The sequence below is a fragment of the Carettochelys insculpta genome, chromosome 4 (genome assembly GCF_033958435.1).
Source record: "Carettochelys insculpta isolate YL-2023 chromosome 4, ASM3395843v1, whole genome shotgun sequence".
NCBI classification, from domain to species: Eukaryota; Metazoa; Chordata; order Testudines; family Carettochelyidae; genus Carettochelys; species Carettochelys insculpta.
Window position 1 is genome coordinate 121,330,898 of NC_134140.1, and position 24,042 is coordinate 121,354,939.

General features: G+C 45.2%; 1 protein-coding gene across 11 annotated transcripts in view; it reads right to left on the minus strand.

Annotated features, from left to right (window-relative positions):
- Positions 1-24,042, minus strand: part of HERC3 (HECT and RLD domain containing E3 ubiquitin protein ligase 3) — a 104,074-nt gene that overhangs the window by 27,225 nt on the left and 52,807 nt on the right. For 4 of the 11 annotated variants that reach the window (XM_074993604.1, XM_074993606.1, XM_074993605.1 and 1 more), the window contains 11 exons: positions 23,742-23,866; positions 22,517-22,579; positions 19,522-19,633; positions 15,766-15,955; positions 12,863-13,026; positions 12,139-12,252; positions 10,595-10,618; positions 10,404-10,493; positions 7,750-7,920; positions 5,922-6,065; positions 4,104-4,270 (listed from right to left, as the gene is read on the minus strand). In XM_074993604.1, the coding sequence (XP_074849705.1) occupies positions 4,104-4,270; positions 5,922-6,065; positions 7,750-7,920; positions 10,404-10,493; positions 10,595-10,618; positions 12,139-12,252; positions 12,863-13,026; positions 15,766-15,955; positions 19,522-19,633; positions 22,517-22,579; positions 23,742-23,866 (1,364 nt within the window). Of the gene's footprint in view, positions 1-4,103; positions 4,271-4,394; positions 4,557-5,921; positions 6,066-7,749; positions 7,921-10,403; positions 10,494-10,594; positions 10,619-12,138; positions 12,253-12,862; positions 13,027-15,758; positions 15,956-19,521; positions 19,634-22,516; positions 22,580-23,741; positions 23,867-24,042 lie in introns of those variants that run through there. The other 7 variants (XM_074993607.1, XM_074993612.1, XM_074993609.1 and 4 more) reach the window with 7 other exon arrangements.

The window sequence follows — 24,042 nt, forward strand, 5'->3', positions numbered from 1 at the left end:
GCCCGAGTTCCGGAAAACCCGTGCGTCGTGGGTGCTGCCAGGCCAGCCCACATAAATGTCCTGGAAACGGCCCCAGCTGTCCACCAAGGCCTGGAGGACCACAGAATGGTAGCCCTTGCGATTGATGTAGTGTCCTCCACTGTGATGCGGGGTGCGCATGGGGATGTGAGTCCCATCCAGAGCCCCGAAGCAATTGGGGAAGCCCAGGGTGGCAAAGCCCGCGATGGTGGCATCTGGGTCCCCCAGCCTCACGAGCCTGTGCAGGAGCATGGCATTGATGGCACGCACAACCTGCAGGGAAAGCACATGGGAGAGCACCAATGAGGGGTGAGCAGGGTGCGCGTGGCCCTGTCCTGCCCTGCCCTGCCCTCCCCCGCCCTGCTCTGCCCTGCCCTCCTCTGCCCGGGCCCCCCTCCCCTGCCCCGCCCATGGGTCCTCTTACCTCCATGAGGACAGCCCCGACGGTGGCCTTGCCGACACCAAACTGCTGTCCCACGGATCGGTAGCTGTCGGGAGTGGCCAGCTTCCAGACAGCGATGCCGACCCGTTTCTCCACAGGGAGGGCATGCCGCATGGCAGTGTCCTGGTGCCTGAGTGCGGGGGTGAGCCACTGGCACAGCTCCATAAATGTCTGCCGGCTCATCCTGAAGTTCCTGAGCCAGCGGTCGTCATCCCACTCCTCAAGCACCAGCCGCTCCCACCAGTCGGTGCTGGTGGGGTAGCTCCACAGCCGCCGGCGTGTGAGGCGGGGGGGCGGGGCGGGGTGCTGCAGGGTTGGGGGTTGAGCCCTGCTGCCCTGGGGGCAGCTCCTCCTCCGGTGTAGCAAGGAGGTGCTCAGCTGCCTCCCGCATTGCATGGATCAGGGCGAGCCCTGCTCCTGCCGGGAGGGCTGGGTGGACTTCTGGCTGCTGCTGCTGGGGGTCCATGCCTGCGTCACCCGGGGTCTGTGTACCTATGGCTCTTCAGACCGCGTGCTGTGCAGGCTGAGTGTGTCTGGGAGAGGCCCTTTAAGGGAGCGGCTAGCTGTTGCCCCGGAAGCGCTAGTCCGCCCTGTGACCCTGTCTGCAGCTGTGCCTGGCATCCCTATTTCGATGTGTGCTACTTTGGCGTGTAGACGTTCCCTCGCAGCGCCTATTTCGATGTGGTGCTGCGCAACGTCGAAGTTGAACATCGACGTTGCCAGCGCCCTGGAGGACGTGTAGACGTTATTCATCGAAATAGCCTATTTCAACGTAGGCTTCACGTGTAGATGTAGCCCAGGAGTGCAGCGCACTTCTTTTCGATGGCTGGAATCATCTCATCGGAGTTAGCTTCGAACCAGTCATTTGTGTTTCTAGCTCTTCTTCCAAACACTGACAAGGCTGTGTTGTAAATTGTATCCCTCAGATGCTGCCATCTGGATGTCACATCAGCACACCCAGGGCTGCTGCGCAGATTCTCCTCGAGGGTCTCGCCCAACTTTTCAGCTCTCTCTGAGTTTGCTGTCTTTCTGGCATCAATGCAGGGCCTTCCAGTTGGTTTAGAGTGGTACAGCTTCTTGGGAGTCACCTTGAGTTTGGAGCAAACCAGCGAGTGATCTGTGTCGCAGTCGGCACTATGATAGCTGCGTGTCAGGACATTTCTGAGGTACTCACATCTAGCGATGACTACGTCTAGTTGATGCCATTGTTTCGAGTGTGGGTGTCTCCATGACACACTGTGCTGTGGCTTGGTTTGGAAAAATGTGTTTGTGATGCACAGATTGTGGTACGTGCAAAGGTCGAGAAGACGCTGTCCGTTTTCATTCATTTTTCCCACACCGAAGTGGCCTAAGCAGGAAGGCCACGAGTCACGATCGGCTCCAACTCTTGCACTGAAGTCACCCAAAATGTACAGTTGTTTGCAAGCAGGCATTTGTGCTATGGCAGCACTTAGCACGTCACAGAACTTGTCTTTTACTTCCGGTGCGGTGTACAGGGTTGGAGCATAAGCACTGATCAGGTGGATAGGACTGGCGCAAGTTTGAAGTATGACCTGAAGGAGTCTTTCTGATCTGCCGATGACTAATACCACCATTTGTAGAAGGGTGTTTCTGATGGCGAAGCCAACACCATGCTCCCTGGGTTCATCTTGGGCTTTACCCTGCCAGAAAAAGGTGTAGTCCTTTTCATTTAGAGATCCCTAATCTGCAAGTCGCGTCTCTTGCGGAGCAACAATGTCAACTTGGAGCCTCTTCAGTTCCTCATTGATGACAGCGGTCTTTCGGGTGTTGCTGATGTCCTGAAGATCTTCAGTCAAACCAGTCAGCATGGTCTGCACATTCCAGCAAGCAAGCTTAAAACTTTGATGGTTTCCTTTTCTTGCTGATTTTCTTATTGGTTTGCCTGGTGCTCAAATTTCAGTCACTTGTCAGGTTTGGGAACCTTAAGCCTCACGGACCCAGTGAGGCAGGTGAACTGTGGTGGGACAGTACCCTACTGGCTGGGGGCTGCCCAGCTTGAGGCGGGTAGTGACTGTCCAGTGAGATGTGATGATCTCTCCCACCATTGAAAACAACCCCTGGCGCTCGTTCTCTACGCCCATCGAGCAAGAGCTTATAACCAGTATCTGTTACCTCCCGTGTTGGTTCAACGCTGTTAAGCGATACTGGAGTACCTCTCCAGGCGCAAGCCTGAGCAATTTTTTGGGACCCTGGGCTGCCCAGACACCAGTGTTCCCCTCTCGGCTTTACTGATATAGTCCAAAGGACAGGATAACCTCTATGTCTGGTACCAGCTCAGCTGCAGGAGTTGCCGGGTCAATGCCAGAATTTGACACAGAACCGCCTTAGGACTCCCCTCCAGATTTTCTGTCAGGGTTTATTCCCTTAGCCGTGCTCCTTCCCAGGATAACCCACAAGGCAGTGGGGCATGGAGAATGTGGGTAATGATCCCACTACCTCTTGCACCTCCCTGGCACCACGTGTCCCCAAAGCTCCCCGTGGCCTGACAACCTCCTCACCTCCCCAGGACCCTCCTTGCCCACCCCTCTACCTCCCATCAGCTACCGTCAACCCAAGATCCCCCCTCCCCGCCCCCTTGCCTCCCATCCACTCCCATGTCCCCCCACCTCACCACACTGCCCCCTATCAGCTCTCATCGCCCCCAGGTCCCCCTTCCCCCAGCCTCTCCGCACCTGGCCATATGCTCCTGCAGCCCTACGTCCTCCAGGAAGGTGCCGATCTCGCGGCCCAGCCGTGCCCTGGGTCCCTGCCAAAGCTACCAACTCGTCTTCTGGTTGCAGCTGCCCCCAGAGCCCCACGGAGCTGCTGCAGGACGCGCATGCAGGGATCGCAGGACTGGGCCTGGAAGCCCAGGCAATCTGAGCCGGGCATGCCACCACCAGCCTCCGTGGTTGCCGCCATCCGCACAGCCGTACCGCATGCCCCCAAACCACATGCCCACCACCGACACCCCTTGGTCTTGCCCCCTGTCCCCCACACTCCCCCAAGACCACTTGCGTCCTGCTGCCCACGCTGCACCCTGGGGGCGGTGGGTCCCTCAGCTCCAGCCAGCAGTTGGGAACGCTGCCACCGTAACCATCTTGCCGCCCCTTATCCCTGTAGAAGTAACTAGCTCCCTCTAAGCTCCCCCTCTAAACTCCCCTCTCAAAATTCCCTCCTGTTAGCAACCACCCTGTTTGCAAGTGCCCGGTCGCAAGCCTGTCTGTCTGTCTGTTTGGAGTGCTGAGCTGTCTGTTTGTTTGAAAGGCCATGTGCTCAGGCTGGCAGTTGGAAGCTGTTAGCCTTGATTAGGTTGAGGTTTGAAATCTAAACTCTGCGTGCCGATTGGCTGAGTGGTAGTCAAAGGGAAGGGCTCTCAGGAAGGCCAGAGCTTTTGAAACCCTGCTGGCAAGCAACCAGGGTGGTTGCTAACAGGAGGGAGTTTTGAGAGTGGCTCTCCTGGGCAAGGAGGGGCAACCTACAGCACCTTCGGGCAAGTGGCTCTCTGGAGTGTGTGGGTGTCTGCGTTTGGGGGTTCAATTAATATTAATCAGTTTCACATGCATTGTTCTCAGATGCACACCCCAGCTCCCACAAGAAGTCTGAGCAGAACAGCAGCTTAAATAGTCCTTCAGTGTTATACCTTCCCTCTGTAGGAGACAGCTCCTTCAAGTCTTCTAAGCAGGGCTTCACATTCAATAACTTTTTGTACAGTGCCAATGGGAAATGGAGGTCTACCACAGTGAAGTTGTATATAGCAAGTCCACATACTATGCCAATCAAGTGAAACCAGTTGTGCTCTACAAAACACTTCAAAAACATATAAGAATGTCACAGTTAGAACAAATTTAATTGTGCAGCTTAATGGAACACAAATATATATTCCCTCTGCAAATACACACGCAACACAATTTGGGCCCCGATTTTCAGAACCCAAGCAGCTCCTACAGAGATTTCTGAAAACTCAGCTGCTTCAGTGAGTTGCCAAAATAGAAGCCGAGATCTTTTAAAAATCTGGCCCTCAACTGTGAGAATCTCAGAGCCAGGGCTGTCCTCCTTGACTGCTTGGATAGCACCTCACGCACAGGAAATGGCCCTGTAAATAATTATTTATAATTTTCCTGTTAAAGAACTGGCCCCAGATATTCAAGAGGAAACGACGTAAAAATATCATTTGTAGGTTCCAACCCTGCCATGAGCTCCCTGTGAACAGAAACCCCAGGACACACAGAGTTCATGGAAGGACTGGAGTCTCAGACGCAGAATTACCACCTTAGATTGTTAAAGCTAAATTTCAAATATCAACCATTATTTTAATTTGTTATTCCATTTGCACTCCCTCAGGTTGGATCCTAACAAGAGAAGAGCCAGGGTCCAAAAGCCACAACATTTTCATTCTAAATACCGCAGGACAATGTTTTAAGACAGACAAAAAAGCTATTTTCCTTTAAAAGTTATGCAAAACTGAACTATTTTCCTGGAGCATACAGCTAGTTAGTGAGATATTTCCTTCTTCATTGCTCTGTGGTTTGAGATTGGTGCATCAGTGACAATAGTGTGGCACATACTTTTTAAACTATGCAGCCCTGTGAACAAGATATTTTCATGTTTACACTACGATTATACTTAGCACTGTGCAATTTGCTATTTTTAAAATATTTATGCTAACAATTGCAATGTAATGTTATCTGTGGGTTACAAAATGTAATGTGCTGTTTTCTCACTTGTATAATTCAATTTTCAAAATAATCTGATTATTTTAGAAAAATAAATCATGACATCTCAGAACACTACCTGACAAAATAATTTTCAATTTTGCTAGCCAAGAAGAAAGAGTTAAACATCTCTTGGATAAGGCTATCTGACATTCATTCCACACCACTCAAAATACTATCTGCAGAGATAGGCAAATCAGAATAACTTTGCTGTTTTATTAGTATATCATGCCTTCCTCATGCTGTACATTAAAAAGCTCAGTCCATGAATGAGATATTGTAATGTACTGATTTTGATTAGATGAAGACTGGGGCTGCACAGAAATCTGAAATCCTTACAATTGGAAGTCTCCAGCTTTGTATGTCCCCAGTGTATAGCTGAGACACTACAGTATCAAATCAAGCAATGAATAAACACCATTCAATTGCTCTACCCTTATCAATTACAACAGCCTGTGATTCTCAGCGTTAACAGTAAAAGGACTATATTTACAGTTTATCACTAACCACCATCTAAGATTTAATACATTTTTGTCTTATGGACTAACATTGGACAAATAGAGCTAATTGGTTTAGGTTTATTGAAGTCAATGGTCCTCCATTAATTTACACTAAATGACTATTTGACCCTTCTTGAATCACGGGGAAAAAAATGAAAGGCAGCTTACTTCCTCTCACATAGCTTTTCCTCACTATATTCAACATAGCTCATGAGAGCTCACGAGGCAGGCAGGTCAGTGACTCACCATATCTGAAAACCACAACAGCTTTGATTCTGGATAGTAAGTGAACATTCCATAGATGGGATTCAAGACTTCTTTCAGCAACAAGAGAAAGAATTCCTTTGTGACTCCTCCAGCATCAACAGCCTCCTCACCATCAAAGATCACCTGCCATGAAAACAGGTAACTAAATCAGGGTAACCCAATGGGACATCAGATTTAATCATAGGTCATGCAAATTACTAACTGCAACATACAAAACATCATCAACAATGGGACTGTTTCAGTGTTCGGTGAGTATAGGAAAGAGAAGTACTACTATGACTTCTTTTAAATTGATGATTCAACATTTTGTCTGGAAAGTGTGGAGGAAAAGCTGTAAACAATCAGATGCCTTGCGAGCAATAGCACAGGCCCTGCCCCCTCCCCTCCACAGCAGGACAACAGTTCTTCTGGTCACAGATGTTAGTGGGTTGATATCAGCGCTATCTGAATTCTGCAGCACCTTCTCAGACACAAACCCTTTCATTACTAGATCACCCACTCTAGTTCTTCTTGCAAAATGGCAAAAAGACACTGAATAATGTGTATAAAATAATTACGTGTTCTGGAGTTTGCTTTCGCTTTGGTTTCACACCCCGCTCCATGCTGTCCTGTCCACACAGAGGCAATAGCCACAAAATGGGAGTCCTCCAGAGTGGATGCAAAACCCCTCCCCACTGCTTCCTTTATCTGGTCCTTTTATAGTGAAGTAGAAGCCCATAGGTATGGAGTCAACCAATCCCAACAAAGCCTGATGATCAGGAAGCAGGCAGACTCATCCCTGCCTTGGCTGGATGAAACCTGCTACTAGTTATAACCAGAAAGCAGGGGTGGGGACCCCTCAGCCCGTGGTCTGGATGCAGACCACAAGGCACAGGGCTCTCCTCCTGATCATCCAGCCCGTGGTGGGGTAGGAGCAAGGCTGGAGTCAGGCAAGCCAGGGCTGGACCCAGCTCACAGGGACGGCAGGACAGCAAAGGGCTCCAACGGGTGCTGCTGCTATTCCCCCAGCCAGGGAAGGGACAGGGGGTAAAGCAGTTGCTTGGAGGTTTTATTCTGCTGTTCTTGTGGACTGTAATTGCAACCAATCAGAGCAGCACAAGGTGATGTCCAGAAGCGGGGATGGGGCTCAGAGCCATATGCATCCTGGAGTACTGCCCAGATAAGCTGCACCACTGTCCAGTCCCTGGGGCCCCGAGACCATTCTTGCACTCCCTCCCACTCAGACCCCAACCTCAACCCTGCACCCTCCTTCCCAGACTCCCCACACCAACCCTGCTCCCTCTTCCCCAAACCCCTCCAGACCCCACACCCTCCTGCACCTCCCTCCAACCCAGGCCCCCCAAACCCAAGCCTGCTCTTGCAACCCCTCATCCAGATCCTGCACCCCAAGCCCAATTCCTGGCAGCCTCCCTATATTGAACCCCTCATTTTTGGCCATGCCCCAAAGCTCAGAGGGACCCACAAAAGGCACTAGCCCTGCCCCACCCTAGGCTCTGGGGCTGGTGTGCCAGGGGAATGAAGAGAGTGCCCTTTGTTGTTTGTCTGTCAGTTGGGGACCATGTCAGTGAGGGGGGTTTTTTTTGTTTTCTTGCTTCTCATTGGTGTGGCCCCTGACTGGTTTTCCTGTGGGTTGGTGGCCCCCAAAAAAGTTCCCTACCACAGAGGCATCAACATACCTTATTATGAGCCCAGTGCATGGTGGGGGAGTAGAAATGGGGTGAGAGCGGAGACTGTTCTGTAAGAAAACTGGAAGGAAACAAGGAAAATAAGGCAGATTAGGGGCAAAAAAACTCCTGAAGGATCTTACTTTCAGAGGCTTCTTCAAATCTATGTCTGAATGAATGCTCAGCTCCCTCAAAGCATCGCCAACCAAATTGCTCCTGCGGACATGAAGAACTAGGAAAGGGCTTCTGGCCAGCAGAGGCTCCAGAGTGAGAAGCATGAAAACATTTTGCAAATTTGCTCCATTGATTGCCACCTATAAAACAGCACACACAAAAAAAGAGAAATTGAAGAAAGCAGGCTACCCGGGTACTAGTGAGTGGAGACAGCCATATCACAACCACCATTGTGCCCTTGATATTCCTTCCTTCTGCTTCTTGTTACAACAGCAGCAACCTTCTCTCTTCAACAGCAGCACAGAACCCATAACTGAACTGCCTTCCAGGAGGATAAAGTCCTCTATATACAGAACAGTTGCAATATAGGAAAGAGCAGTTCAACCTATCTAAACAACATGTCTCAATCATGACTTGGGAGGACCTCCTCAAGGAGCAAGGTGGTAATTTAGTCTGTGTGGGTCATTCAACTTCTAGCCTCTCCACCAAGCTGGGTAACCACCTGACTAGTATTTGACCAGCCTCGCTTTTTGTTTTTGTTTCTTTGTTTGTTTTTAATTGATTTAATCTGCCAATTTTTTTTAATGTGGGTCTAAAGGTTTGCCTTATCACAATACATGGCTAATCCACATTTAATGCTAAAAGTTTTTGGTGTTTGGCTAAAGCTGCTGCAGTGTTTCCCCTTCCACAGTTCAAGTGATAACAGATCAAGGCTGTGTCTACACGTGCCCCAAACTTCGAAATGGCCATGCAAATGGCCATTTCGAAGTTTACTAATGAAGCGCTGAAATGCATATTCAGCGCTTCATTAGCATGCGGGCGGCAGCGGCGCTTCGAAATTGACGAGACTTGCAGCCACGCGGCGCGTCCAGACGGGGCTCCTTTTCGAAATTCCCCTTATTCCCATGAGCTTCGAAGAAGGTGGCGTCCTTTCGAAAAGGAGCCCCATCTGGACGCGCCGCGCGGCTGCAAGGCTCGTCAATTTCGAAGCGCCGCTGCCGCCCGCATGCTAATGAAGCGCTGAATATGCATTTCAGCGCTTCATTAGTAAACTTCGAAATGGCCATTTGCATGGCCATTTCGAAGTTTGGGGCACGTGTAGACACAGCCCAAAACTATTAAAAATACAGCTCGCCTACATGCAAGCACACAGATCATGTGCATGAGACAGGGTTTGACTCATAGTCTTCTTGAATGTCCACCAAGTTGGAAATCTCTGGGATATAAAATTTGTCATATTCCACATGTTTAACTTTCAGATTCACCTGATTAAGAAAATTTTTTTTTAAATTTTAGGGCACATACATGTTTCTCCATTTTAAAATACATAGGCTTTTTTCCTCATGGGGTGTGAGAGTCTACCAGCATGCCCAAATTGACCACATAAAGCAGCTTGCAGGACTAAACCCTTCAGTAGCTGCTGAAGAAGGGGATCAGGGAGTTTTCTGGAGCATGGGCGCTCAGGCTGCAATGGGTTTGCCTTGTGTGAGGTGGGATCGGGGGGGAAAGAGGTGTCCCAGGTTTTTTTGCATTTTAAAAGTGGTAACCTACTAAGACTAGAGCTCCTGCACTAGTGGCAGTTTTTCACTGTGTTGGAACTTGTCAGCTGGAAACTACACTTTCCCTTTGTACATAGTCCACCTAACAGCCATCAGGTGGTAACAACCTGTGGACACTGAAAACCTGTGCTACATTTTAACAAGTGACTAAGTACCTTCTCCACCTGCCCTGAACTCATGAATGTCCACAGAAATGACTCCATTGTTGACTCCCACCATTTTTATATTCACAAAGATAACAGAGGAAAGCACTTTGTAATGTGCTAACTGGTGTGTGGCATCACTCCCATCTACTGGAAGGGATGGATCAGACCTGACCAGCTACAAGCCACTGTCCTCCACTAGCAACAAAGGGTCCTGTGGCACCCTATAGACTAACAGAAAAGTTTTGAGCATGAGCTTTCGTGAGCACAGACTCTGAGTCTGTGCTCACGAAAGCTCATGCTCAAAACTTTTCTGTTAGTCTATAGGGTGCCACAGGACACTTCGTTGCTGTTACAGATCCAGACTAACACGGCTACCCCTCCGATACTTGTCCTCCACTAGAAATTCTGGATTCCATTCCTGCTCTAGGGGACAAGTGAGGTTTAGCTGAGGGCCTGGAGATGTTGTCTTGTGACTTCATATTTGATGCAGATTGGTGCTTGATCACTTACACTGTGTCAAAGGTATGAGGGGGAAAAAAAAATCACTCACTTGATACTAAGATCTCCAGATAGAAGCCATATTTGATGTCACCCACTTAGTGTAACAGAATCAAAATCCCACCTTGTTCAATGTACTGCAAGGTGCCAAACAATTGTGATCACAGTGAATCCCTCTTAATGAAATACCTTTATTTACATAAGGAATTATTGAACTGTAAGGGCTTCAGCAGTGCCTCAGTGAAATCCAGTAGTAAGAGGCTCTTCAAGTACTTAATTGTTGCCAGATGCCACACAATTACTCAAATGGTGAAATCCTGCCCATGTATAATGTATTATGAAACATCACCTGAGAATGAGGGGGGAAGGCAGGAAAGAAAATTAAGGACAACCATAATGAAAGAGAGAAGAGCTGAGTACCTGCATCTGCAGTTCAGCATCCGTCTGCAACATTTTGGTCTTGGCTTGAGCATCAAAGATGAAAGGATAAGAGCAGAGCGTCACAGCATCCTGCAAGGAAGAAAGGAAAATTTCAGTTGCCTATTTGCTACTTGGACAAGCACTTGCAAAGAGAAGAGGGGTGACTTTTTTTGTGGAGCTTTGTTTTTTACCTGCATTATAGATGGTCTTACTTTCTGTGGAAAGAAATAAGGGAAAAAAAAAAGTTAATTCTCCTGGTTCCATATTCCAAGTCATGCTTTTTCAGATGGCCTAGTTCAGAGAGCAAACTCCTCTGAACCTCGTATCTTCTTAGATGAAAACTCTAGTTTCTTCCCCTCAGAGAAAGAGATGTGGTGATTTTCACTTGTGAGCAGAGGGCCATGTCAAGGCTTGTATGCCACCTAGATCCCTATGAAAGGGTGAATTTCACTCCAAAAAATCACCAAAACATTCCTTAACAACTTATGGTTTTATTTCTACTTTTATTAGGAAGACTATCTCAAACAAAGAGACATTATTTTAAGCCCACATATGTGACACCTTTATTTCAGTCAATTACCCAATACTACCATTTTCAATTCCTCTAACCAACTGTTCAATAAATTTATTACATTTACTATTACAGAGCTGCCATATTGCTCCTAATCACATCTCATCACTTTGGCTAAAACAAACACAAGGCATTACGATATTACCTTACCACTGAAAGGGGGTGTCACAACTTGCACAGTACACTCTAGTTTTTAGTTTCCATAAAAATAGATCAACAACTTCTAGTTATACTTTCATTATTTTGGTCTCCCTTGATACATCTGTTCTAATTCAGCATTTTGGTCATAGTTATTATTAATACCAATAATACCTAGCTTCTATATCCCATTCTCCCTTCATAGTTTTCAAAGCACTTTACAAAAAAGGAGGCAAGTATTATCTCAGTTTTTACAGATGAGGGAACTAGGACACAAAATGATGGAACTTTTCTGACATCACTCACCAGGAAATTAGAAAAGCCCAGAATAGAACCTGAGCTCCAGTTCAGTGGGACAGCAATGTTCCCTTTTAGGGAGCAGCATTGGCTCGCAGAGCTCATCTTATTCTATACCCTACCACATGACAGAAGTAGAGGGTGACAAGGTAGGTGAGATAACATTTTTTACTGGGCCAAATTCTGTTGGTGAGCAAAACAAGTTTTGAGCCACACAGACCTCTTCTCCTACACCAGAGTAAGAGCTCAGTGTGGCTTCAAAGCTTGCCTCTCTCACCACCAGAAGCTGGTCAGATAAAAGATATTACCTCACCCATGTTGTCTACCTGACATCCTGCAATCGACATGGCTTCAACTGTACTATCTGGAATTTAAGGGTAAAATATGTATTTTTATTATATATGATTTAGGTCCTGAGGTTGTGATTAAATTGAGCGGATCAAACTAAACAGTCATTGAATTAAGCTGAAGGCATAACACCACATCAGTGAATTTTAAGGAACATTTGGGGGCATTAGTAGCTTTATTCTTCTGGTGGCATTGTTTTAAGCTAGTTTAATCAAGCTAAGGAATACCCAAAATCAAAGATAGCTTACCCACACATACTCCTGTATTGAACATATTATTCCAACAAACAATAATTATTATTAGAGATACTGAAATTTATAAACAGCCCTGAAGAGGTGAAAATAGATCATAATTTCATAACTCATTTTCAAAACCTCTTACCATTCCTGCTTGATGCAAGAACCACATAAGATAGTCTTCTTGAATGTCCACCAAGTTGGAAATCTCTGGGATATAAAATTTGTCGTATTCCACATGTTTAACTTTCAGATTCACCTGATTAAAAAAATATTTTTTTTAAATTTTAGGGAATATACATGTTTCTCCCTTTTAAAATACATAGGCTTTTTTCTTCATCGGGCATGAGGGTCTACCAGCATGCCCAAATTGACCGCATAAAGAGGCTTGAAGGACTAAATCCAAAAAGAGTTTTTGCAAACAACTGAGATGCCTCAGATTTTCGTTTGCATCCAATAAACTTGTGTCATTAGTTACAGTGCACATGCACAGAAGCTAAAATACAATTAAAATAATAATGCATATATAATAAAATAATAATTTTATGAGTTAACATTTTGCAGCATTCCACATGCTTTGCACTATTGGAGGCATTTTACCTAAGTACAGCTATTTATTAATTGTCTTAAAGAAAGTCCTGTGAATAAACGACGTAGCCTCAAGTTCAGCTTTAGTGCTAGCAAGCTCTCATTTTCCTTAGCTGCAATTAAAAGGGCCATGGTAGATAACACGGCTCCTCTACCTGGGGTTTGTGAACTACTGTATCATGTTGCAGCTGCCCTGCCCTTCCCATATGGCTAGAAGGGCTGGTATGGAAAAGGTCGGAGAGCCACTGCAACATTCAAAAATATACATACTTGCCTCTTACCTTGTGAAGTTTCTCTAGCAGTCTGAGAGCAGCTGTAATGTAACTACCAAACAGGACCGGTATTAATAATGTTTTTCTTCCATTCAGGAGATAAACTACTGCGTCTTTATAGAGGTTTACTAACCTCAGGAAATACATTGGGCATACTTGAGACCACCAGTTATCTAGAGGAAAATAAAATAAATATTGTTATTAGAGCACTTGCTGTCAAGCAGGCATTACAGCGATGGAATCTGTGAAGATATATTATAACACAATGCAATATATGGCACCTCCTCTCTCTGTTTGAACGATGGGCTCTGTACTTTCGTTAAAAGATGCTCTCAAAAATGCAAATATTAACACAAACAAAAATGTATACATGCATTTGCAAAGTGAAGTCCTTTACACAGTGGAGCCGGGGAAGCCTCCTCACACCACCTTGGCCTTAATTTGTACTCCTATTCACAAGGTAGACATCCTGAAGTGTGAAGGGCAAGTGACAACCACAGCCCAATACCCCAGACAGAGCCAATAAGAATGACTGTTCTATGATCTGTCCAAACCATCTTTTCTTACAAGACTGCCTAAGCATCACACACGAGTCAATCTGGGAAACACAGACAGCACCATGCAGGTGCCACAATAACTCCCACATGCCATCTCTATCCTTAGACAATACAGTCCTACCCCCCATGCAATAACACACAGTGATCTGGGTTCCAATTCACCATACCCCATCGTAGCCAGACAAAGTCTCCCCGGCTTACAAGCCAGCTTGCTCGTTGCCCCCCTCCACCGAGGAGCACACAGGGCACGGAAACGGCTGCTGACAGCACAGTCTTTGATGCCCTCATTGAGGCCCAGATATGCTAGCTTATCGTGACCCTGAGAAGCAGAAAGTACAGCTAGAAGGCTAACAGGCCAGACTGTCAACATGAGAGGGGGGGGGACCCTCAGAAATCACCCCAGCTGGCATTGATCAATATGATGCACACACACAATCACCCAGAAGGGGACGTGCCCCGCCCGCACAAAAAGAATGTCCTGTACTCCTAAATTGCTTATCTCTTGTCTTACAAGTGCAAACTAAGTAAGAAATGCCCTTGTAACAAACTGGTGTCACAAAGACAGACCAGTATGATCTGGCACCATAGATAAGAAAGAGAATACATAACCCAAAAGGGGTATAAAAGATGGGTCCAGCAGAACTCTAACTTTGAGTGCATTCCAGCAACTACCTGCTGGTCGGGTCAGGTGATTGCCTCCCGAGGTCCACAACTGGGGACGCCCAACCTCGTATTCTTCTTTCCGCGGAATTGAGTGACCGATCCGGCTTGGCTACGCTGGTATCGAGAGACGCAGAGAGGGTAAGATACACCCATGCTACGTCTCTGACTTTTTTTTGTGCACAGCTAAAGAATTAGAGCTCTGTAACTAGATGTCATTGTGCCAAGATATCATTGTGTTAGATGGTAACAGATATCTTTGTATTGGATTGTAACGTAACTTGTTAACACCTGTACTTTGCTAGCATATAAGAAGTAAACAATAGCCTTTTGTAACCGCACGCTTATAACTGTAGCTTAAATAAACTTGTAACTAGTTAAGCTCTGAGCCTAACCATTTTGTTAACCCTTTTGTCACTGCAACACAGCCGGCACAACAAAAGAACTTTAACCGTTTGGTTACTACAGCCTGGCCGTGGGTGAGTGTGCTAGGAGCTGCCTGCTCTAACAGTAAAAAACTGGGTTGCTTAGGACCCAGGGGAGTACCTCACTGCACATTACCCGGCCACCGGCTAACACCCATGTATAGTCATTTATACTTCTGCTAAGCCAAATACAAACTGGGCGTAAAATGCTACCAAATTGCAATGATACCACTACTTCCTTTGGGTCAGATTCAATACAACTAAAGATGGTTCATTAGATTTTTCTTAAGCTCTCTCTTTACTTCCCTCCAAAGATGTTTATAGGTACAAGTCAGCCCTAGGCAGAGGCTGGAATCCCAGGACTGCTCAGGGGGGTCACTAGGCTTCTCTCTCCACCTTGATTTCCCCTCTCAGCAATGAACAATTCACTCATCAGCAGCCCTGCCCCCAGTGCCCCATCTCCCTCAGCGGCTGAGCCCACGTAGACTTTTGCAGGATTCCATTACCTTGCCGAGAACCCAACATGCTTTCTTAGATGACGGAGAAATACTTGCCCCTCTTTCTGTCTGCATCGATCTATTCCTCCGCCTGGTTCCTCTCACTCCATTTGCTTGCAGGCATTTCCTCCCTCTCCCACTGCCCCCTGAAAATCCCATCAATGTTACAGTTCTGCCCTATTCAGAGGGGGAAATCTTCCAAAGCCACAGGCAATAACCCCAGCCTAGCCTCTGCTGGGACACTGCCTCTTACCTTTGTACTGCTCTGCTGGCCACACATCCTAGCATCGCCCAGCCTTTAAATTTTGCGAAAAACAAAACAGCATCTAGAATGTAGCCACTAACTTCAAACGTTGGGAACTAAGCCACTACTTGGGGGTTTACGCTCATGAAGGTTTCATAATTAGAAAGCAAAAAAAAAAAAAAGAAATAGGTGCTGGCAGGGAGGAGTATACATCCTGTACAAAGCCTATCCTGTCTGTACAGTGAAAATAGGGATGAGGAACAGCTGGTACTAACGTCTCTATGAACAAAGAGAGAAAGTGTAAAGTCTTTGAATCTCAAACCAGTCACCAATGAACATCATGAGTGAGACTCAATACAGGCCTGTCACTGAAGTCAGTGGTAGCTCCACAGGAGAAGTGTTAAGCCAATATGAGTCCTTTTAAAAGTCCCAAGTCCATGTCTTGTGAACAGGCTCTGTCCACAGAGTGCCAGAATCGTGCTCAAAGCATGACACAGAACAAGATGCACCTGTGACACTGACCTCTTACCTAATACTTTGCTGGGGTTGGTATCCAGCCGCAGAATAGCCATGGCCAGAGGAAGCGTTAATGTTATGTAATGCTTCGAGTCTTGAAAAGGGGGGAATTCAGGGAGAATCAGGTAGATTCTCATTGCCTCAACATCTGGTGGGGAGCTGGACAGCTGAGGAATCAAAAAGCTTTCAAAGCTCTTTAAAATCTGAAAAAGAAAAGAAAAAAGGACAAGAGAAGGCTACTCAGCATACATCCCAGAAGAATGATAAAAGGCTGGCTCGGCACTCAGCTAATGCCGTGCTGGGCATGTCACACACGCTCACCATCTCTGGCACATTTGTCTCATTACCAACTCTTTTGTGTTCTACTATGTAAATGTCCCTATGGTTAAGGCTCTGACAACAACCCGTAAGAGCAAAAGGTATTTTGTGAAGGCTGAAATCCAGGCTGACACTGCCATCTGCTCACCCTGTATGGTGGACTCTGGGAGTGAAGGGCAGCAAGAGGAAAAAGGTAATGTGATGGTAATTTAATCCGGTGTTTAAGCTTTATAAATCTGACATGGCTGTTAAAAGCCTTATTGCAAACCTGAGTTACTTTTCTGTTTGTTTTTGTTACACTTTGTTATTGGAGTTTTGGGAGATTAAGTGAGCTGGTTTTCATCCAACTCTTCAAAAAGCTTCCTACATTTGCCTCTGCTGAAACACAGTACAGTACGGTCCCCACATTCATGAACTTAATGTTCACAACTTCAATTATTCGTGAGTGGCTCCAGGTTGGGGAGCACCCATGCTGCTACCCTGGAGCCCCAGGCAGGAGCGCTGGCGGCTGCTGTGGCTTCCCTGGGGCTCCGGGGCTGGGAGTGCTGGCGGCTGCTGTGGCTTCCCTGGGGCTCCGGGGCTGGGAGTGCTGGCGGCTGCTGTGGCTTCCCCGGGGCTCCAGGACTGGGAGTGCTGGCAGCTGCTGTGGCTTCCCCGGGGCTTCGGGGCCAGGAGCGCCAACAGCAGCCACAGCTTTCCTGGGGCTTCGGAGCTTGGAGCGCTGGCAGCTGCTGTGGCTTCCCCAGGGCTAGGAGCACCAGTGGCTGCCGCAGCTTCCCTGGGGCTACCAGGGTGGGTGGGGGGGAAACACTGGCAGCCGCTGCTCCAAGCCCACCTTCCTATTCGCGAAAATCAACATTTGTGAGGGTTCTGAGCACCAAACTCTTGCAAATGTTGCGAGCCTACTGTATTTGGTGAGTAGACAGGTGCGCAGAGCAGTAGCTTCTTGAAGTGCATTCATTTTTTTAATCCACACAAGGACTACAGGATCACTGTAAAGCAGTAACTGAGAACTGTCACTCAATTTCAACTGCTGCATCAAAAACCAAAAATCAGTAACAGACTATTAACTGTGCAGAGTCAAGCATCCTACTCAGGAAACACTGTTCTTTCCCCCTCGTTCCTATTGCCTCTTCCCCACCTCCACTCCACCCCCGTCTTCTGCTCCTGTTCCTCTGCCCTGCAGCTATTTTAACCTGGTCAAAACAATGTATTTTTCTCTAATCTTGTTCCGAGTAAAGGAAGAGTAAGTCTAGCTGTAATTTTCTCAAAGAAGTCAGACTGAAGCGGAGAGCCAGACTGGAAAATTTCAACCTGAAGTTTAAATTTAGCAATGTTACCAGCTCAAAACAAGGCCAGTAACTACAGATGTTAACTGTAGAGTGCAACTAACTAAAGGTGTCAGTATTTGTGCCGCCTATAATAAATGGAGTTTCATTATACTCAGATCCATTGTAAATGAGATCCTCTCTGCATGCAGCAAAGATTCTATGATTCTTGTTATCCACAACATTACTATACAATTCAACAAATCTCTCCTCTGGGGAAATGGAGGACAAAAAGCAGGTTGAACTGAGGTGCAAGACAAAAATCTAACTAACAAGACAATTAGCAGACTTACCAAGACCTACTGTACCCTCAATTGTAAAGGCTATTTTTCCATTTTTAATTGACATGCATAACTATGAAATTTAGCTCAGATAAAAATCCCTTTTAATGTAGGCAATTTACAAAACCCAGAAAATAGGTTATAATGAAAATTCCAGCAGAATTCTTACTCCATCATCACTATAATGTCTAGAAGATTAGAGCTGCTGGTACAAGTCTGTGCCCATAAGGGTCTAAGAAAAGCAGTGACACAAACATATTGTGGGGGTGGACCCTAAAAGGGATCATATCCTGCAAGTCTTAGGAAATAAATCCATCACTAAACACATAACTAACACTAACACCTTCGCCAAAGAATAAATGGACACAGACCCGACAACAAGAAACTCAATACACATAAGCCGGTCAGTGAACACTTCAGTGCAATGGGCCATTCTGTTTAAGACCTGAGAATGTGTGTCCTAGAGTGAAAATAAATTTAAAAACAGGTTAGAGCAAGAGATTTGTGAGTTGGAATTCACATTCAAATTAAACACATTAGCACGTGGTATGAACAGAGACATCAATTACCTCACACATTACAAGGATGGCTTCCCTTCCTTTGATACTTGTAACTATTTCAGGCAGGACAATTAACATCCCCCCACCCCTCATCCCCTTCCTTCAGCTTTATGTATTTGATTTGTTAGTTTTTATTGCCCCCTTTTTTTCAGTCCTCTGTACCTATGAAGGTCAGTCTATATTGGAAATGACATTGATCTGAAGAAGTGGGTCTGTCCTATGAAAGCTCATCACCGAATAAACCATTTTGTTTGTCCTTAAAGTGCAACATGACTGCTCTTCCATTTTGTTAACACTGCACTAGAGAGTGCAAATACCACTGCTTTTTAAAAATGGAAGTAAAATGTTATTTTGCCTCTTGCTTACACCAGTGTGAATGAGAAATAGCTGGGCTTCAGTCAATAGTCATCAGTGCAAAAGAAAAATTAGGCCCACAATATGTAGCCATATAGCTAGTACGTAAAAGGGTCTAATTTACTCAACAAGCACATGCAGCTCCACCGCCAATTGCACAGTGGGAGAACAGGTCTCTAAGAAGTGCAGTTCTGTTACAACACTGAAAATCTGACAAAGTTATCATATAGCATTATTATTTCTCCCCAGATCATTTTGAATAGTTATCTGAAAGGCTATGGGTCAGATCCTCAGCTGGTGTAAATCAATATAGGCAAACTGAAGTTTCCACACCAGTTGAAAATCCCTCTTTGCCTTAATGGCAGAGGTCCACTGTGATAAGATTAAATTTTGTAAGGCATTTAGTAGCCAAACACAAACACATGCAAAACTCAAATTCTGCCCCATAAAATGTACTTGTACAAATTCATTTCTATGTGACATTTCATTATGTGCTTGTTTGTGAGGTAACAAAGTCTTAATTACATCAGTGATCCCTGTAACCTGTGCACTTGTGTAACTGCTCAGCTAGGTGTTTTGTTTCTACTGGTAGTGCCCATTCACAAATGTCTCAGTGGAGGGGAATAGCAAAACACACACACACACACACACACACACACACACACACACAAAATTGCATTCAAGAGCACAATGTGGCACACAATTAAAAAAACATTGACAGGGACAGATTATCACCTGGTGAAAATAAGTGCACTCCTCTGAGATTACTGGAGTTTATGCTGATTTACACCAGTTTATAATCTAGCCTGCAGTTTTCAATAAAAACCACCTTGCATATTTAACATTCACATACACACACTGGAAAAAAAACCCTCTGACAGGACTACAAAGAAGTTATTTTAAAAATACTTATACAACACTTTTATACCTGGTCTAGCAGGATGGAATGCTGGGAGTTCATTAGCTTCTCAAACAACACTCTGGTGGAATTCAGGTCAATTCCTGGTATTTTGGGGCTGGTTTTAAAATGTTCATCAATTCTAAAACCGAAAACAAGCCCCAAACAGACATGAGTATAAGAAAGGTACAAGATACATAGGCAAAGTGCACCAGTGGGGAATGAGTCTACAGACAAAGAGATAAGATTTACAAAACCTGGAATCTTTGGCTAAATACAATACTGCAAGATAGACTATTCTTTTTATTGTACTCCCTCTGGGTCCTGGTCTGAGAACCAGAACCCTGCACCAAGCCACTGACATTAATAGGATTGCACACAGGTTAAAGGGTCTGTCAACACAGATCCAGTTGTGGAACTGGGACGTAAGCTTTCAAAAGTCCTGGTTCTGCTGAATGTGTCAAGAGTCCCTTGCTTTTATTTTGTGTTGTCCCCAGTTCCGCCCCTACTCCCCTATCAGAAGTGGGTGCGAAAAGAGGTTGACTGTTGTTATAGCCACACAGTAGAATGTGGGAAGGTTTTAAAGGACATGTATTGATGAATTTCAAAACAACCTGAGGGAGCTGGATCCCAATACCTATGGGCCACCTCCCTTGGACTCCTCTCACCCTAAAATCTTCTAGCCCTCCAACTAATCAAGGACCCACTCTAACTCCCAATACAGTTAAGAGGAGGCTTTTTATGGCCTTCTGTTGGTGTTGGACCAACCCAAAAATCTTTTCCAGCATGACAGACATCTTTGAATGCAAAAAGTTCCATCTTACTTGGAATTGCCCAAGTTGAAGAGAAAGACATCTGAGGAGAAGTAGTCTTATGCACTGGAACTTCTTGCAATGCACCCAGTAAATGAGAACAAGAAGTTCTGTGGCACCTTATAGACTAACAGATATTTTGAAGCATAAGCTTTTATAGGCAAAGACCCACTTCATCACATCAATGTGGGGGTTCAGAGCCCTGAAATCCCCTGCCCCCCATCCCCCCACTCATGCATCAGATGAAGCGGGTCTTTGCCCACAAAAGCTTATGCTACAAAATATGTTAGTCTATAAGGTGCTACAGGACTTCTTGTTGTTTTTGAAGATACAGACTAAACTTGGCTACCTCTCTGATACCAGTAAACAATATGACCCAGCATCTGGAACAGGCTTAATGATTTACACTGCATGTCTCCAGCACAACTCTATGCAGGTAAAACAAGCAGATGTCAGTAAAAAAGGTCATTTCCATAACTTCATAGCTCCCAAGCAACAGCTCCAAGTATTTCTCTAGAGCACCGTGGGAACGAACCAGCCTTAAACCTACCCAACACTAGACAATGTCAGAAAGGAAAGACATCTATTAAATATATTCTGAACTTGTCAGTTTATGGCTGCAGTCATAGATGGGATAGAGCTATTACTACCATAACAGCACAAACAATGAGACTGAAAAGAACACCCCTGATGCACATCGTTCAGGAAGGCTTCCACAGCAATGTGTGAAAGCAGCACACAGAAGTGACCATAACAGTGTGTGAGTAGAGCAGACACAGCTCTCTCCCCTCGGCCAATGTCCAGTGGTGCAAAAGTGTGACTAAGCTCCAAGGCAGACAGTGCACCAGAAGTGACACAATAGGGCTTATTCCAAGTATAGGAAGATCTTTATATTCTTCATACTATAGTACACATTTAAAACACAGTTATGCCTCACATTACGAAGGCTGTCAGCAAACAGGACTCAAGTGCCACTTAGTGTCAGATCATAGATGTTTCCATCAGCAATAACTACTGTTTAATCATTAACGGTTTTCCAGTTTTGGAGATGTATCATGCCAGAATACACCAATGGCCATGCTAACCTGTACCCAAGTTATCTTCAACAGTCAAATGAGGGTGTAGGCTACTAAACAGAAGCATCTGTGTTTAAAAAACTGAATGTTGTAAACTTTACGTAAAACCTGAATTTACACCCAAAGGCCTCCAAAATTGGCTTCACACCAACATAGGAAGGACAGCTGGTGTTTTTCTTTCCCATCTGAGCTGCTTTGGAAAAGTCTGCCCACTGTAATTCGTCCTCCTTCACCTAACTACAGGCCATGATTCATAATGTACTTAAAAAAACCCTGTCAACCTCATCTCATGCTATTATCTCCAAACAGCTTATAGGCACACAGACACACCCCACACTCTTCCAAACCAACCTGACCTCTCCACTAAGCTGTGGATATTCACTTCCCTAAGCCTCCATCTGTCACTCTCTAATCTACATCACACATCTATGTGGCTCTCTTTTGAATTATCTCACTTTCTACAGATCACTAAAAATGAGATGCCCGAAACTTTCCCAAGACAAGATCACCAAATAGGAATTACTTCCTAATTCTTACAGGGCCACGCCTGTATCAACCCTTATCCTACTACAAGAGCATGCATTTCCCAACAGTGACATGCTGTGACCTTGGGCCTACATTGCTGTCACACCTATGCCCTCCCTGTGCTATTTCACTGCAAGCATCAGCCTCACATTCCAGCCCATACACCTGCTGTCACTCTCCTTTCAATTTCTTCCAACACACCAACCCTCTTCTTCAGAGTATATTGTTTTGATGACTATTTCCTCAAGGAAAAAATAATCATAATGACCCACAGGGGCCCTCCAATGTCAAGTCATTTAAGCAATGTATAATAAAGCAATTCAAGTCTGACGAATTTCACTTTAATCCCTCAATAGGAGGTGCTAAGCTGACAAATAACATACTTCCAAGTCTTTCTCTTCAGCAATTTATCTTCCTTTACCAGCACATCATGCATCTGCCCCTAAACTTCTTGACTGCACCTATGCAGTCCTCATTCTCTGTCCCACTTTTGTGCCTGATCACAGGTTCTTTCATCTGAAGACCCTCTCCCGCAGTGAACGAGTAGGCGACTCCTGCTCTGTCGCTACAAGTTAGCGAGCACAAGTGTTCTTGATCCCATTGGCTACTTACTTCTTCTCCAGGAAGCTTCCATTCCAACAGGCAGCTGATGACAATATCTGCACAATCTCACTGCTTGGAATGGGAAGACAAAAAGGAAACAGGAATGTTATCAGGTGTCATGCTATACTTCTGCATAGCTCATTCATTCTTTTATCAACTAATCAAATTAACTCCTTCCATCCCCTGTATGAAAACGCAATTTCAAAACTACTCCTATATTGTAAGTGGGGAAACTGCCAGGCACACAGATTTAGTGATTTCCTCAAGCAAGAGGCAGAGATTGACTAGCAAAACTTCCCTTCACCTATGATGTTTCCCCTGGAACACATACCCTGGAGAAGGGATGGATTTTTAAAGCAAACTGTTTAAAATTCCTTGTTTCTTTTCGTGAACTCCACACTTGTATTCAAATATACTTTCTTCAGCAGCTAATGCCCCCATCCCTTTACTTAGGGTCTGAGTAAACTCAAACATTTTCCTGGATTTCTTAGGAAGATTTGACCTGGCATTCCTGATATAAATTAGGAATCAGTTCTGGTTTAGAAAAAGGGAGAACATCCCAGGGTTTCAGAATAAACAGTAACATACCTTGTGTGTGTCATATATGGAAATTCCTTTGAAACTTGGATGGTGTATCCTTTGAGTGTAGCTCAGGAGTCAGCAACCTTTCCAAAGTGGAGTGCCGAAAAGTGACCTTTTGACCTTGATGTACAGTCCGAGTGCCAGTGATACTTTTCAAAATCACTAATAGTCCTACTTACAACTGCATTAATAAATAATTTAAGATGCAGAGCTCTACCGTTTAGATGGTGGTTGGTAGCATTAGCTGGTCTTTTGTTAATCTACAGGCAGCATGGCTCTGAGCAAGTTCCTGGCTGCCTGGGAGAGGACAGGCAAGGCTGAGTTCCTGGCTCACATGCCACTCGTGGAGCCCATGCTGGGGGTTGCTGACCCCTGGTCTAGCCCTTAGATTTCTGTACCACTTTCAAAGCAAACTTTGTAGAATTATCTGAGCAGACCATTAGTAGTGAAATGTACCTAAATATGTATTTTTAAAAGGGTTGCTTCTGAAAAAGTTTCCTAAAAACTGAATCTTCATCTATCGGCCTTTCCCTTTGCTCTGAGAGAGGCCCAAATTAGAAAATGCTACTAAATTCTAAAGCATAGTTGCCAGATTAGTCAAAAAAACAATTTTAAAAAGCTTGTAAAAACATGGCTTGTTAACAATACCTACTTGACAGAATTAGAGTTGTTCCGTTCCAATAGTTTTTGTTTCCAAATGTCTATAGTTTCATCATTTATTAAACAAGTGTAATGTAATGGATTTATAGTCCGGAAATCATCAGCAGGCAAGGAATTCTGTGAAAAGAAACATATCTCAATATTTAAGAAGAAGATACATAATATAATTTCTTTGGTGTGGACTGAGAACAAGACTGCCACATCATCTAAAGGGATCCTTCAGGGAGATTTTCCTTTTTTTAAATTTTATTTGAGAGTGAGGAAGAAAAAAAATTGAAAATTTCAGTGCCACC